The sequence below is a fragment of the Vigna umbellata genome, chromosome 2 (assembly GCF_029865625.1).
Source record: "Vigna umbellata cultivar VRB3 chromosome 2, Vumbellata_1.0, whole genome shotgun sequence".
NCBI classification, from domain to species: Eukaryota; Viridiplantae; Streptophyta; class Magnoliopsida; order Fabales; family Fabaceae; genus Vigna; species Vigna umbellata.
This window is the reverse complement of record NC_142166.1, coordinates 6,440,365-6,457,724: the sequence shown is the minus strand read 5'-3', so window position 1 is coordinate 6,457,724 and position 17,360 is coordinate 6,440,365. Positions and strand designations below refer to the sequence as shown.

General features: G+C 35.5%; 1 protein-coding gene and 1 long non-coding RNA gene across 2 annotated transcripts; one reads left to right on the top strand and one right to left on the bottom strand.

Moving 5' to 3' along the window:
- Positions 1-953, bottom strand: LOC124834267 (uncharacterized). Its single transcript, XM_047308927.2, has one exon. The coding sequence runs from the start codon at positions 785-787 to the stop codon at positions 203-205; it is 585 nt and encodes a 194-aa protein (XP_047164883.1). The 5' UTR covers positions 788-953; the 3' UTR covers positions 1-202.
- A 6,864-nt stretch (positions 954-7,817) lies between these two features.
- LOC148203273 (uncharacterized) lies at positions 7,818-8,871 on the top strand. Its single transcript, XR_015784052.1, has 3 exons — positions 7,818-8,192; positions 8,356-8,457; positions 8,716-8,871. It is a non-coding gene; the product is annotated as an uncharacterized LOC148203273 (long non-coding RNA).
- Positions 8,872-17,360: the final 8,489 nt, after the last annotated feature.

The following is a 17,360-nucleotide window of genomic DNA, read 5'->3' as shown; positions in this document are numbered from 1 at the left end:
TTGAACGACAACAACGGGTGATTTTTTATTGCACTGATTTTATTATTTCATCAACAAAATTTTCCATACAAAGTTACCATATATACATAGATACATTCTCAAATCTCAGTAATATTTTCCACCTTTGGGGAAGAGGTGAATCCAACAGAACAGTTCACGCCATATCCTAAATCTTACAATGATTACTATTTTGTGACATCTGTTACCAGACATGGATACGGTTGGAGTTGCTGTACCACGATTCCCTGGCGAAAGAACCAGTTAACCCACCGTCCCATAATCTAACAACGTTGCCGTTAAGCTCCGTCACGTCCTGCCACGTGTACCACCCGTTTTCACTCTCCCCGTTTCTCAGCCGTAACAGCCTCTCCCACCTCTCCCACCACTCCGTTCCGGAGCCGTCGCTCTCTTCACACGCCGTCGCGAACCCCTCGTTCTCGCTCTCGCTCTCGCACGTGCATTTCACGTGCTCCTCGTAATACGCTGTGAACTTCCCCTTCCTCACGCCGTCGACGTCCTCCTCCGCGCCGCCTTTAGCATTAATCGCTTCTCGCGTTGGCTCTGTCTTCTCCTGGTTGGAGGTCTGCCGGTCGGGCCCGGCGGAGGGTTGGGTCTCGGGTATGGGCCTGGGCGTGGGCCTGGGGCAGCCCGCGGATCGGATCTTCCAGAAGCTGAGTGCGGCGGTGAGAAGAGCGAGCCAGGTCCATAAACTGTGGAGCGCAGTGAGCAAACCGAAGCTCAAGTAGTTGAAGGCTAAAGCTTCGACGTTAGAATCGAGCACGTTCATGTTGTTTTGCTGTGTGTGCGTGGGTGCACTATTGGATTGAAGATTTTGCGTTGTGAGAGAAGAACTGAATGAGAGGGAGGAAGATATAAGGGTAAGAGACAGAGGAGGGTGGGATCTCTAATAAGATGCCAGAATCGGGACCGAAGATGCTACTCACAATGTCCGCTTTCATCACAAAAAATAAATTTTTCATTCTTATTATTAATATTATGACTGTGGTTGTTCCATTTTCGCACTTTTTTTTTCATTTTTTTTATTGAAGAAATTGTCTTATAATATCAGCATACATATATTTATTTCAGTAAGAAAAAATTAAGTGAAGACATTTTAATTCAAAGGAAGAATGTAAGGTTGTTGTGAATTCTGCCCTCTTTACAATAATCTTTTACACAAATTATTGTGGATCGATCATCTAATGGGTTTAAGCATTAAATTGGTCTCTTTTTAAAATAAATTTATTTTTGAGAGAATTATATAGATGAAAACACCACTTTATAAAGATAAAGTTATGTTTTAATACTCGACTTTAGATTATAAATATATCTTTTCAAGTTTACGAAGAAGTCATATTCTAATTCTTAATTTCCACTTTAAAATATCTTTAAAAAATCATTGAAGTTGCAAATTATCGTGCTATTTTGTTGTTTTTTTCAAATACGATTTGTCAGTTTTTTTAATGACTAAAGTGGTAAGTTATCATACGACTTTGTTTTTATTATTATTATTTTTTTAAAAAAAACCTGAAGCTGTATTTGTTGGAAGTCCCACATCGATTAGAGATAAGATCAATTTATAGTTTATAAGTGTGTGCAAACCTTACCTTATAAGCAGATTTTGTGGGGTTGAGTTAGGCTTAAAATCTATTTCTAATTACATTTACTTATACAAGTTTGACTTTGAATATATTTTTACTTTGGAAATACTTTTGTTTTTATTTGTTTTTCATTATTTTAAGGTAGATGATATTAAACTTTTGTTAACCTTATAAATAGTGTGTAAATTGTACACATTATCAACAAACGAGTCTAGTTGTAAAGGACATAAGAACGAATAACAATAGCATGAGAGTAAAAATATAAGAAAAAATTTGAAAAATTTTCACAATCATATCACTAGAAATTTAATCTAATTAACATTGTAGTTCATTACTCGTTCACCAAGTTGAGGATTTGCTAGCTCAAGTACATCAAAATAAAAAAGATCTCATTTGTACCTTAATACATGACACATGTATGTTTTTCTTATTATTCATTTTATATAACAATATATGTGCGACATTAAGATAATTTTACTTTCGAAATGATATCTTCAAATTATTATTGGCAATATAGTCAGATTAATGTTTAACATTATTCTAGTAACCAGAAAAAGAAAAAAAAAATCAAAATCTCATTCCTCTCACATTCAACAATTGCAATTTGTAATAGAAATTTTTAGATTCTCATCCTATGCAATCACAATCAATAATATTACTTTAAATTTATCAGTCATAGAAGTGTCATCTGCAACATCTCAATGAAACTTTAAAATCAGTAGAGGTTAAGGTATAGTTTAGGTGAATCCATTTGACAAGTTAACTAATATTTTCTTTATAAACATAATCAACTCTTTGAAACAGTAGAAAGAAATCAATTCTGAGATTTATACTTAAAATCAATGTACGACGATTTTCTACACTAGTTTCTTCCTCTCCCATGAAAATCAATCTTCTTATTGTGTTTCATTATGGTTTCGGACTTATTTATTACACCTTCGATCATATTTATTACGATAAAAAGGAAGTTTATGCCATTTGGGAACTTCATTTTACAAAAGATCATGCTATTCCTTTTCTAAAACTTGTTTGATTTGCTTCTAGAATGAATATTAAAAACAAACTAAGATATTTATGAGAAAAACATGATTTTTTACCATAATATTCATGATTCACATATCATATAATAATATTATTAAATAATAATAATAATATTAAATAATAGCAATATATTAATTTTAACTAAAGATAAAATAATAATTTTATATTTCAATTTATTAAAAATAATTATCCATCATATAATCAAATCTTTCATAAACTTTCATCAACTTTACTTTTAAATCTATTTACTTTACTTTAAAATCTCTTAAAAAAATAATTAAAATTCATCAAAATCTACTTAAATTCATTCACTTACTCTTTATCAAATTTACCTTTATTAAATATCATTTGAATAATAAATTGAGTCACTTTAAAAGGAAATTAGAAGAAGTTTAGATTTAAATTAATTGTAGTTAGGGAATGAACTATAATAATAATTTTTCAATTAAACTAAGATGAAATAAGAATAGTCAGAAATTGAGACAGAAACGTACAATAATCACACAAAGTAAGGTTTCGATGCTAAGCATTAGATTCTAAGTAAAAAATTTATTCTTTTTATTTAATTCCTTGGTTTCAAGGATTAAAATCATAATAGCATAATTTATATATGTTTTCTGGGATTTCTTATTTTCTATATTATAGAAATTTGCACAAACTAAAACAATGTAAAAAAGGTAGTACATGATACACAAACAATCTAAAACAAATTTATAATACTGTAAATTATACTTAAAATTGAAGTTCAATTCAAATTAAATAAAAGTTTATTAAGAAAATCCAATTTAAAGCTTAGAGAAGGAAGTTTGAAATTTAAAATGTATAACAGTATAATGATAAATAATAAAATAACATTTGACATATTAAAGATGAATGTAAATATAAATTGCAATGAAAATGTAAATATAAATTGCAATGAAAGGTTATAGTAAGAAGATATAAATGGCTTGAATAATCTCATTTAGAGATTAAATTCTGACAATTTATTTTTCAGAACATGTTCACATTACATCTCTTTCAAGATAATATTCACAAATTTTATTCTAAATGTTAGAAGAAGACTTTAAGCTTAATTCAATCCTATAAAACTGAAGATATATACATTTCGATCGGGATTAGACATTTTTAATGGGTGATTCGAGAAGTAGACTTTAAGTCTAACTCAATTCCACAAAATCAGCTTGTAGAATGAGTTTTACACTTACTTATAAAGTATAAATTGGCTTATTTCTGATCGTGTGGAATTTCCAACACTAAATTGTTTTATGTTCTCATAAACTCACTGATAATTTTATTGTTTTTATCTTTTTTTATAAATAAATCCCTTTTCGCTCTTTGTTGATATTTAATAATTTTATTTAACTTGGAAACATCATATATTTCTGTCGTTTGGTTTAATTTTTTCAATCTAAGTCTTTTCAATGATCGATCACTTTAGGAAATGGATGTGTAATGTCTCTATTCACAAAAGAAGAATATATATTGTTAAAATATTTTTTGTTGCATATACGTAATTCTATAAGGCTATATCTACTCGAGTGAAATTTATAAGTAGTGTGAAAATAGATTGGAATTCGTGAGTAAGATAAGGAGTAAGAGAGAGTGTGGGGTTAAGTATATTACACGTGGAAGCATGTATGGTTGTGTGAATCTTTTGGCATTCTTACGGCTAAACCTTCATCTACATACACCAGAGAGAGACAATTTGTGATTGGACCACTAGATATTGTGAAACCCAGCTCACCCAATTCATTGCAGATTTATCTTGGGTTAAAAATGAATGAAATTATTTTTTGTTTATTTTTTAGTAAAATAAAATTTATCTAACTTGATTCAATAATAATGGATTAGGTAAATTGACTTATATAAATATTTTTTCAATTTAATTTTCATATATGTAATACTGAACTGATTCGATTAATTAATATACCTTAGGTTAATTCATTTATTAATTCATTTATTTGAACTTATTTTGACATATGTGAATCATTTTTATGTCTCTGAATACAAAGATGGTAAAAGCATGTGTTCTGGTCCGGTTTGATCCGGTCGGTCCAACCGTAGATGAAAGGTGGTAGGTGAATTCATATTTTAAAATAACAGTGCATTTTGTGTCTACTATCATTGTATGTAGAACGAACTGGGAATGAGACAGTGTTTCTTGGCGTGCTGGCATGGAACTCTAGCATTCTCTTTTGACTAATCTTATTTCATCCCTCAGTTAAGTTTGATGCAGAATATTTTCTTACTTCACCTAATAATTTAATAAGTATTATAAATATCATTTTGATAGCTTTAAATAATTACTTTATTTTTGGTTTAAGACATCGTAATAGAGTATTAGACAAACAGCACAAACACACGTATAAAATAAAGATGATAGGAAAAAATAAAAATTTATATTAATGAAAAATATTACATATCATTCTCTCTTGTCTGAAAAAGAAAAATAAATACTAAATATCTTTAAAAGACTAATATTTTTTATTGAAATTTTTTCTGAAATATAATATAATAGAAAAAAAAATGGAATGCTTAACTGAGGAAGTATGATCTTCTTATATAAGAACCAACCAAAGCTTCTATAAAATTCCTACTAATGTTGGATTTATTTACTTACCATCTATCATTTTGAAAATTTTGATTAAGCTAATAAAATTTTCACATCATACTTTTTTCATGGTATTTATTTTTAAATGTTCTTTATTTGATTTGTCATGAACTTACCAATCATTCTTATTGTTTGTGCAATGTCTAGTCTTATACATATCATAACATTCATAAGGCTATGCACATGGTACTCAAGATATTTCTATCCTTTCTTCTTTACTACTAAGACTCACACTTAAGGATAACATACAATTGATAGAAATGAGATAGAAATTAGCTTGCAATATTGCATGTTGAAGTGTTGCAAGATTTTCGGTAAGTAATTTTTTTGAGAAAGTCAAATCTTCCTATTTTTTTTGTCTTGATTGCATCCCTAAAATCTTGTTTGTTAGTCCCAAGTCCTTCTTATCAAATTTTCTAGCCAATTGTTCCTTCAATTCCTAATTCAAACTTTGAGCCTACATGTTATCCACATACAATAACAAGATGATAAAATTATTCTCACCAAACCTATTGCAACAAGTAAAATGGTTTGAACTCTGCCTGTTGTAACCAAGGTTAGAGAAGGAATTAATTCTGTTGTATGAACACCTGCATGTCCACTTAAATAGTACAAATATATGTTCAACCTTTAAACCAACTTTTTGTGTACTTTAAAGCCTTTTGGTTGGAACATCATTGCATCCCAACTAACAATAACCTTGTGGGTAGTGGGACCCCACATGCAATACCTCTTCACATTGTTAGTATAACCTAAACACTTAAATTATTTTTTCCAGTTTCAAACTTTATTCGTACTTTGGATTTATTGAATATTGGTAACACAAATGACTTCCTAGAATACTCATCAATTAACATAAAATACTTTGTCCCTTCTGAAGATAATCCTAGTGATTCCCTCACATCTGAATGAACCAAGTCTAATATGTTTTTGCTTTTGGTAATGCTTCTAACAAACTTCAATCTATGTTTTTTACTTATCACACATTGATCGCGGAGAGGTAAATCAACCTCCTTGAGTTTGGGCAAGAGATTATGTTTCGCAAGAACTTACAGACCTCACTTTATGTCAAAGTCCACAATGTCACATTATTATTTCTTCTTAACTTGTTAATGCAATAGTTGCATTTGTTTCTTACAACGTATCTCCCATAAGCACATATTAATTTGTCATTATCTTATATGCTTTTATTGGCATTAGATTCTCTCTCACCACCTTTAAGATTCCGCCTTCAGTGTGCTAAAAAGTATTATAATCCTACAATTCTAGCTCGATCTAAGTAGACCATAGCCTAACTTCCTAAAATCTAACGGGAGCAATTAGACGCCTAAGGAATAAAGAAAGTCCATAAAATTCGATAAGAGCAATTAGACTCCTAAGAAATAAAGCGTGTCTCCTAAAATTTGTCCAGAGAAATTATAATCTTAAGGAATAAAAAAAAGAAAATTAGACTTCTAAGGAACGAAAAGAGCAAATGTTTTCCTAAAATCCAATGGAATAATTACTTACGGAGTAAATAAACTCATAAGAAGTGTTTTACAGGTACTGAGGTGTTTACCTCTTGCATATATTATTATATGCTTTAAACCATTTTGAAATAGAAATTGAAATAACAAGCAACATTATCACAATTTGCATGAGTTAACATGGATGATATATTTAAAGTTTTTAAAAAAGCAACGCAACAACGAAAATACATGATTTTGTTTTGAAAAAGTTAGTAAGAAAAACAAAACACCACTTAAAACTAACCATTTACAATTTGGTTATCAACAACTTCTTTTGGGGGATTTAAAGTTAAAAAGTCTATATTAAGAAACAAATTTTTTGTTTGGTCGACAACAATGTCAAATCCATCCTTGAAAGAACATTAAGCATGGGGATAATGCTTTTTTCAACATTTTATATTTTCGAACATTATAAAATGTAATGTTAAAGTGATTATGTATCTTAATAGTTCTTTTTGGATGTCCAACATTATTTGGGATCATAAGAGGAGATACATCACTTAAGTCTATGCTTAAAACTGTTTAGCCTTACACTTTGCAATACTAAACCTAAATGGGATGTGTGATGTTAAGTTCAATTCAATTAGAGTCCAAATTTGTAAAACAATGACTTAGTAAGCATTTATGCAGAGGATGTGGGATTATATAGAAAAGATGAGGAATTGAATAGTAAAAAAAGACTTTAAAGATAATTTATGAAATTAAATAGAACGTTGAAAAATAGTAAAGACAAAAAATAAAAGATTAAGAAAAACTAAGAGAAAGGGGTTAATGACACAAGAAATATAAAATATCATTCTTGGAATGTTCTGGATAACATAATTTTACCGGTTAACTGAAATATATTTATATATAACAGAAAATTATATTAAATTCAATTAGTAATTTAGTCTTATATTTATATTTTTTGTTGATTTTTGTGTTTATATTTATTTTTTACTCAAAAACTAAAATTTATTAAATAAAGTAATTTAGTGTTTTTATCTCAAAAACTAAAATTATATATATTTTCAGGAGCTATCTCTTTTTAGCGGTTTAGTAAATGGTTAGAAATATTTAGTTTTTGTGAATTTTTCTTAACCATCAGAGTCTTTTCCTAAATATTTTGAGATGTTAAGCGTTTACGTTTGGGTTTAAAAAGCATCCATGAATCGCAACCACAATTCATTTTCCTTCAATGGCACGAGAGAACGTTTCCGTTTTTCACTCAACTTTCGTCTTCCCTGATGCCAGTGATGTCTCGTTTGAATCCGACTTTCTCTTCCCTGGAGTTCTTGTCAGTGATTACTGGTTTCAATCCGACTTTCTCTTCCCTGAATTTGTTGCCAGTGATTACTGGTTTCAATTTCAACCCGCCAACCCCTCAAACACTTATACTTTTAGCAATTTCGCTTTTTGCCGTTTACACCAGCTGGCCCAACTCCACCCGCGGTTAGTACCTCTATCAAAATTTATGTCATTAGGTTTAGGTTTTCGGTTCATAATTTCTCTCTACATTAGAATTTTAATATGATGCTCGTTGTACTGAAACAAAATTGGAATTGTGTTTGTGCATTTTTTTTTTATGGGTTTATGATTTGGCTCATGTATGTAGACTTTGAATACCTGAAAATACTCAATGACTCTCGGATTACATTCAATGAACGACGAAAAAAAGAAAGCTAGGGATGCTATTCTTAGCAGAAAATTTGATCAGGTAATTAAATGTTGGAAAATATTTTTTTTATCAACCATTTTTTGACAATTTTTTTAACAACGCATACGTGGTAGTTTGTTATTGGTCCGTTTCAAATATTTTTATGAAAATAAATTTAAGCAGACTAATAAAGTAGTGACACATGGTCTATTATCAAAAGTTGTTAAAAAAGTTATTGACGTATTATGATCCTTGAATGTTATTAGGTAATTTTGGAAATCGTCTCTCATTTATTTTTTTATTTTATTTCTTGTGTAGGTATGTGTCAACCTTTTTGGAAACACACAGATCTTATTGAAGCTATGATGCACTCAAACTATATGAATATTGGATATGATATTAAAATATATGTTTTATTATTAAAATATTTTATTTGTTATAATTAATATTTTAAAATTCAATTTATATCTTATTTAAATTTATTTTTATTTATTGTGATTACTATTTAAAAATTCAGTTTAAAAGTCATTTAAAATATATATTTTGAGATGTTCAAGCACTAAAAAGAAAAACATGATTGTTTGATATAAGAATATCATGGTTGTGTTAGATGTAAAAAGAAATAATGAAATATGTGTAATGGTTAATAACCTCCTTTTTTTCAAACATAGGCTACATAAATTTGTGACACTCATACGTGAACTTGTAAGCATTTTGCATTGGTTTTCACGTTATACGAAACGAAAGTGATTACAAACCGCAATATAAACAAAGTTGAAAATATTCATAAATTTTAAGACATGTATATTAAAATTTAATGTATTAATAAACTACAAAAAAGTTATTATTCTTCTTAAATTGTCCAACCAAACAATTCAAGATTCAATACTTCTAAATTATTATTACTATCTCCTCCTATATTCAGTTTTAAAATAATACATTTCTTCAAAAACTTGGAAATAGTAAATAATTTTTTTACTGAATCTCAAACGAGAAACTAAGGCTAAGTCAATACAACAATATATTCAAGCAAACAAATAATTACATATCCAACATATAAAAAATGAACAACATACTACACAATTATAGGTTCATATTAAAAAGAAAATTTTAATAATAAAAACCTGGGAGCGTGAAAGTCGGACAACAATAGAGAATGATGTAACTACCCGCGTTTTGGAAGAGTTATAAAATCTCACCCCAAAAATGTAGTCTCATGATTCCAAACCTTAAAAGTATGCATAACTCACCCAAATTGAATTGTATCAAAATAGAGGAATTCAAGACTTATTATCCAAGAGTTTCATCAATTCTATCAAAATGGTAATCTTCTTGCACACATAAAATATTCATAAACAATTTTTGTTTCATTCCAAATATAAGACCAATAAATATTATTGCCACAGCAAATCCACCAATTTAAGACCAACAATTCAAATGCACATAGAGGAAGAAGAAGGCCAAGCGTTGTGGTAGATATAGATTCTTCTTTGACTTGCCTTGTTTTTGACTGAAACAAGCACCATTTTTTCACCTGTAATTGATTTTTTTACCCTTTCCCTCGCCTTCCCTCACAGAATGTAAATTTTAATGTCTTCAGATATCTTCATTCATATCATATTTGTTTTTATTCTGGAAAACAAAATTTTGCATTTGGGGTTCCTACAACGGAGGAGTTTGGTGGTGGAGGAATTTTTGGGAATGAAAGTGTGGATTTTGGTGGGGTCAATGTTTGGAAAGAGACGATGGAAGCATATGTAGCGGGGAGTGTAGGGAACCAGACGAGGTTACTTCTTGTGTCAAGAACGAGGGGGAGGTTTGGGGGAGGGGGCCAGAGTTAGAGAAGTTGAAGCGGCGAGTTTGAGAGAGTGGAAGAGACCGGAGGATTGGGGTTTGGTGAGTATAGGGGAATGAGGGAGAGTGATGGGTTTCATTGAATATTAGAAATACATTTTCGAAAAATATAAATTCACCTCACTATGCCTTAAAGTATCCACATTGATCAATAAATCACATCTCATTCTGATTGCACAGGTGGACATTTGACCGTTAATGATTTAAACGACGCTTGCAAAAAGAACGAAATTGAACACGAATTACGATTTTTAGAACTACACTGAACAGAAAAAAAAATTAGGACCGTTTCAAACATACCGAACTAAAATTGGGACCAATAATGATATTAAGCTTTTAAATTAACAGTGCATTTTGTGTCCTGTATCATTGTATGTAGAACGAACCGGGAATGAGACAGTGTTTCTTGGCGTGCTGGCATGGAACTCTAGCAATATAAAGTTGGAATTAAATATAATCATAACAATAATCATTGTTTAAAATACATCTCAAACAAAGTTACTAGATAATATAATCGCACAAAATAGTTTTATGTAGGGAGTACAGCATATATAAGCCTCATATACATATACTTCCTTTCTTGAAATCATTTGCGAATTTATATTATCTTACACTAATTTGAAAGTCTTACATATTAATTAAATATTTTAAAAATATTATCCTTATTTTTGATAGTCTAAACCTAGAATATTACAATCCTAAAATCCACTTCAAGATAACAATAACATTAAAACACTACAATAAGCAATATAACCTAATCCACCTCAAAATAACAATCAAATTACTATAACTAAAAAAAATGTAGAAAGTAAAAGAAATAACAGCAATTATTACAAATAAAAACAATTTCAAAACCTAAATAAAATCCAAATTGAAATTGTATCCGAACACTGCTGTTTAGAGAATTAGCAAACTTTATGAGAATCCTAAGATGAACATATATTTCAAATAACACATAAAACAATGTAACAGACTCGAGTACGCATAATTTAACAATTAAAGTTGAGAAAATCAAAATCTTAAAAGTTAATCATTACTTAAAACCATAAAAATAAAAGTAAGACATGTATATAACGTTCTCGACATGATCGTGATGCCAACTAAAAATGAGCAATAACAGCATGGAAGTTAATGTACTTAATTTTAAAGTATTATCTCTTCGTTCAAAGGAACTTGCACCTATTTTTTTTTTTTTTACAGAAAAAAAACCACGAATGTCATGATACAAAACAAGAACAATAATCAAAATAAAAAACAACAACTTAAAAGCATATTTATTTACCACTTGTTCAAATAAGCTCAATACTAATCATATAAATATTTTTTGAAACACATCTCAAATAAAGAGTACAGCTATTCTACATAAAGTACAACAGGTGTAAGTCTTATATACATTTTCTTGAAATTATTTGCAAATGTATATATATGACTTGAACTTACGCAACTAAAGGTTAACACCACTTTTGTTGTAGTAGTGGTGTTGTGTTATATTGTTTTTTTGTCACAATAGTTTAAGTCGACTATCAAGACAAATCATCAGTTTTAATACCATCAATGAGTTTCTTTTATTGGAAGTATTCATTTTTGTGAGATTATATAAATATGATTTCAGTCTAATTCATATAAAGATTAATACCACTTAACTCAAAATCTTTAAGACATTGAATTTATGTCTATTTTTTCTTACATAGACGTTTAATTTTGTTTTTTCTAACCAATGCAAAACTTAGATTATTCTCAACACTTATATTGAAAAATACTCATTTATCAAAAATGCTTAAGACACTAACCAAATATTGATTGAAGTATTTAACATATCCATAAATTACATGAAATGTACAAAAATAATTATAACAAAGTTTCTCTTATTTATATTAACAAACCGTTGGTGAAATTTTTTTATGGGACACTAACAATTTAATAACTATCTTTATAATTCTAGAATGTTTCAATTTATGTTCCTATCTATTATCTAGATATACCAAAAAATATTTACCATTCAATGAGACTACTACGAAAGTCCTATTCATTAGACAATGGATGCTTCTATTTTATATTTGATTCTTTAACATTTTTAACTAAATCTTATCAACTTAAAAAGACTAAAGAATTAAATATAAAAAATTCAAAAAATTATAAAACTGAAATAAATCAAATATTTAAAATAAAAAGGATAAATCAATTGAATATAATTAAATATATATACTAAAACTAAATCAAGAAAGAAAAATGAAGAAGTTTTAAGAATTCTACATTCATTCTAAAAAAATAGTTTAAATAGAATAGAATATAAGCGGCAACACTCATTGGCTGCCCACCCATAATTTCTCTTCCATTGAGTCATGCCCTTACATTGTGAGATCAATGCGAAGATTGCATTTACATTTTTCACGTACAACATAAGAAATAGGTAGAAAAATTTGTAATATTCATTTAATGTTTCTAATTAATGCTTTTGATTAAACTTTACAATTAGTCTATGCACTTATGAAGCCAAAGAGATATACCCTGTAAAAATATTTCTGCTTCACGAATCACTTTAATATGCTCTTCGTCAACTAATATTTCTTTCTCCTCTCTGTACTTGTCTTCCATAAATCACTCTTGGGATGTTTTGGTTGACTTAATTTTACATGTTAACTCGAATATATTTATATATAACACAAAATTATATTAAATTCAATTAGTAATTTAGTCTTATATTTATATTTATTTATTTATTTTTGTTTTTATATTTTGTACCGACAGATCCTCCCGGCATAGACCGAGCGAGCGGTTAACACAATGCGCCCACCAAGGTCACAATCAAGACCGGGCGTCCAAACTAACATGTACCGACCGGTACTCCCCAGTCATAAACCGAGCGTCCACCCAGGTGTGCAATCAGGACCGAGCGTCCACCATTCAGGAACCGAGTGTCCGCCCAAGATGGCAATCAGGACCGAGCGTCCAACCATTCGTGAAACGAGCGTCCGCCCAAGACGGCAATCAGGACCGAGCACCCAGCCATTCATGAAACGAGCATCCGCCCAAGACGGCAATCAGGACCAAGTGTCCAGCCATTCATGAAACGAGCGTCCGCCCAAGACGGCAATCAGGACCGAGCGTCCAGCCATTCATGAAACGAGCGTCCGCCCAAGACGTCAATCAGGACCGAGCGTCCAACCATTCATGAACCGAGCGTCCGCCCAAGATGGCAATCGGGGCCGAGCGTTCATCCAGTGTGACTAGACAGTAGAACCAGATGGACGCCCACCCAGGTTGACATCCCTGGCCGACCATCCTTCCCAACCGACCGGCACCTTGTCGACTACACGGTTAAACGCTAATGACTCATTAAAGCCCTTAACGAAGATTAAGGTATGATTGGGCCGTTATCAGGCCCACGAAAGGTAAAAGCCCATTACAATCAGTATAAATAAAGGTTCCAGGTATGAGTTTTGGACAGATTGCTTAGAACGCAACATCTGCATGCATTATAGAACGCTCTGTCATATAACTGACTTGAGCGTCGGAGTGCCTTTGATAGGTACCCGACCACCCGACTTGGAGTAGGAGGGTGACCATCTGGAGTAGATAGGGAGAAACCCTACACAGCGTGTCCAATCCTCGACAGAGAGGTGACCGTCCATCCAGTTTTGGTCCGGCCTTCTTCAGCTCGCGGGATTCAGCAACGTCCGCCCAGCTCTCGTCAGCTCCAAGTGCCACCAAGCGCCAAAGCCGCTTGTTCTACGTCCGTCCGGTTTTCAGCTGCGCCTAGAGCCCCTGGAGATAGAGCCGCTCGATCCGCTTCAGCTGGAGAGAAACCGTCCACCCGGTCCATAGCAGATTCATTGCTCGTCCGCCAACCTTTACCGTTCGTGATCGTCCGTCCGGTCTTCGACAAGCTTGTGTGTTTTAACAGGGTCCTCACGGATTCGGTCGAAACATTTGGCGCCCACCATGGGGTCGAGTGGGTATTCCCAGTGTAAACACAAGGAACCAATGAGGGCCACCTCAGAAGAACGTCAAATCCCGGCCCTTCAGCCCTTTGCACTCAGCTTCATCAACATTACGCAATTCTCGGCCGTCCGGCCTGATTTCCTGGCCGTTCGACCTTAATTCACGGTCGTCCAGTCCCGAGCACTCGGCCATCCGGCCTCGTACTCTTGGCCCTCCGGCCTTAGTAAGTTTTCGGCCGTCCGACTTCATCTCTCGGCCGTCCAGCCTCACCTCAGCCAAATTTGGCACCCGTCACCCGGCCATTTGGCCTCCAAGGTACGTGTTCGACCTCTACCATTCGGCCATTCGGCCTTAGGTACTTAGCCAAATTTGGCATTAAACATCCGGCCATCCAGCCTCAAGCTCTACACCATCCGGCCTCAGTCAAGGTTGGTGTCCGTCATCCGGCCATTTGGCCTCCAAGGTATGTGTTCAACTTCTACTACTCGGCCATTCGACCTTAGGTACTTAGCCAAATATGGCATCCAGAATCTGGTCATCCGGCCTGAACCCCTGGCCGTTCCAACTCCACTCCCGGACGTCAAGCCTGAAGTTCTCGTCCATCCGCCCTCAACAAGCGCTCGTCCGTCCGGCCTCAAAGAGCGCTCGTCCATCCGGCCTCAACATGCGCTCGACCATCCGGCCTCATCAAGCGCTCGGCCATCAGGCCTCAACTCTCGGCCGTTCGGCCTCAGCATACGTCCGTCCATTCGACCTCCCATTAATTTGGCCATTCGGCCTTTCTGTACATTCGTTCCAACCGTTTGACCCTGCAGGTGTCCGGTCGCTCGACATCTACTGCTTGGCCTTTTGTGGCCTCAACATTCAGGTATTCGGCCGACCGACCTCACAAGAGCTCGACCGTTCGGCCACACAGGTACTCGACCATCAGGCCTCTATCATCCGTCCGAAGATTCTCCAGGAACTCCTGGGCCAGGGATGGTCATTAACGTCTATTGGGAAGTTCTCCTGGGCCACGGACCATTATTCTCACAAGTGCTCTCTGGGAACAACCATTCTCATCCGAGCATGTTCAACCCACCGGTCTACCTTACACGGTATAACCACCTACTTTCTTTAAACTTGAAATTCGATTATATTCCCTTCGTAATGCAGGTAACCTGCAATAATTGCACGAGTGCATATTTGCAAAAAGGGCTCTCCTCAATCATCCCGCATCAAACATAGAAAAAGTCCAAGTTGATGAACGGAGAGTTCCATCGAGAACCACTGCCGTCCGCGCCAAAAGTCCAAGTTGATGAATGGAGAGTTCCACCGAGAACCACTGTCAACTTGGCCGGACGGTGAACGGAGAGTTCCACCGAGAACCACTGCCGTCCGCGCCAAAAGACCAAGTTGATGAACAGAGTGTTCCACCGAGAAATACTCTTAACTTGGCCGGGCGGAGAAGGGGGAGTTCTTTCTGAAGAACCACTGCCGTCCGGCGTGACCACAAGCTCCAAAGACCCGCGACCGATCGGCCTCCTGGCCTCAATCTCTTGGCCTCCGCGGCCTCTACCGCCCGACCTCCCGGGGCCCCAACCGTTCGGTTCCAACATGGCCTACTAAAGCCTTAGCTGTTCAGTATCAGCAGAGCCTCCGAAGGCATCAACGGTTCGGCCTCAACCGTTCGTTATCCAAGGGACTAAGCCGACCGACCGTCCATGGCCTCATTATAACTTAGCCAAATCTGGCATTCAACAATCGACCGTCCGGCTATCAAGCCTCAAGTCTCGGTCGTCCGCCCTCAACGTTAGCCAGATTTGGCATTCAACATTCGAACGTCCGGCCTCGAACTCTTGGTCGTTCGTCCCAAGTTATTCGGTCGTCAGACGTAAAGCGTCCGGCCATTTGGCCTCCAAGGTACGTAGTCGACCTCCACCGTTCGACCAAAACTGGACTCAGGAATTCGGGGGCCATCTACAAAACCGCTTCGCATAATAAAATTATGCTCGGGCTCGGGGGCTTATGTACCGACAGGTCCTCCCGGCATAGACCGAGCGAGCGGTTAACACAATGTCGCCCACCAAGGTCACAATCAAGACCGAGTGTCCAAACTAACATGTACCGACCGATACTCCCCAGTCATAAACCGAGCGTCCACCCAGGTGTGCAATCAGGACCGAGCGTCCACCATTCAAGAACCGAGCGTCCGCCCAAGATGGCAATCAGGACCGAGCGTCCAGCCATTCGTGAAACGAGCGTCCGCCCAAGACGACAATCAGGACCGAGCGTCCAGCCATTCGTGAAACGAGCGTCCGCCCAAGACGGCAATCAGGACCTAGCGTCCAGCCATTCATGAAACGAGCGTTCGCCCAAGACGACAATCAGGACCGAGCGTCCAGCCATTCATGAACCGAGCGTCCGCCCAAGATGGCAATCGGGGCCGAGCGTTCGTCCAGTGTGACCAGACAGTAGAACCAGATGGACGCCCACCCAGGTTGACATCCCTGGCCGACCATCCTTCCCAACCGACCGGCACCTTGTCGACTACACGGTTAAACGCTAATGACTCATTAAAGCCCTTAACGAAGATTAAGGTATGATTGGGCCGTTATCAGGCCCACGAAAGGTAAAAGCCCATTACAATCAGTATAAATAAAGGTTCCAGGTATGAGTTTTGGACAGATTGCTTAGAACGCAACATATGCATGCATTATAGAACGCTCTGTCATATAACTGACTTGAGCGTCAGAGTGCCTTTGGCAGGTACCCGACCACCCGGCTTGGAGTAGGAGGGTGACCATCTGGAGTAGATAGGGAGAAACCCTACACAGCGCGTCCAATCCTCGACAGAGAGGTGACCGTCCATCAAGTTTTGGTCCGGCCTTCTTCAGCTCGCGGGATTCAGCAGCGTCCGCCCAGCTCTCGTCAGCTCCAAGTGCCACCAAGCGCCAAAGCCGCTTGTTCTGCGTCCGTCCGGTTTTCAGCTGCGCCTAGAGCCCCTGGAGATAGAGCCGCTCGATCCGCTTCAGCTGGAGAGAAACCGTCCGCCCGGTCCATAGCAGATTCATTGCTCGTCCGCCAACCTTTACCGTTCGTGATCGTCCGTCCGGTCTTCGACAAGCTTGTGTGTTTTAACAGGGTCCTCACGGATTCGGTCGGAACATATTTACTTTTTAATCAAT

What these genes read in the sequence shown, in the direction of transcription:
- LOC124834267 (XM_047308927.2), bottom strand. Translation starts at nt 787, where the DNA reads ATGAACGTGCTCGATTCTAACGTCGAAGCTTTAGCCTTCAACTACTTG.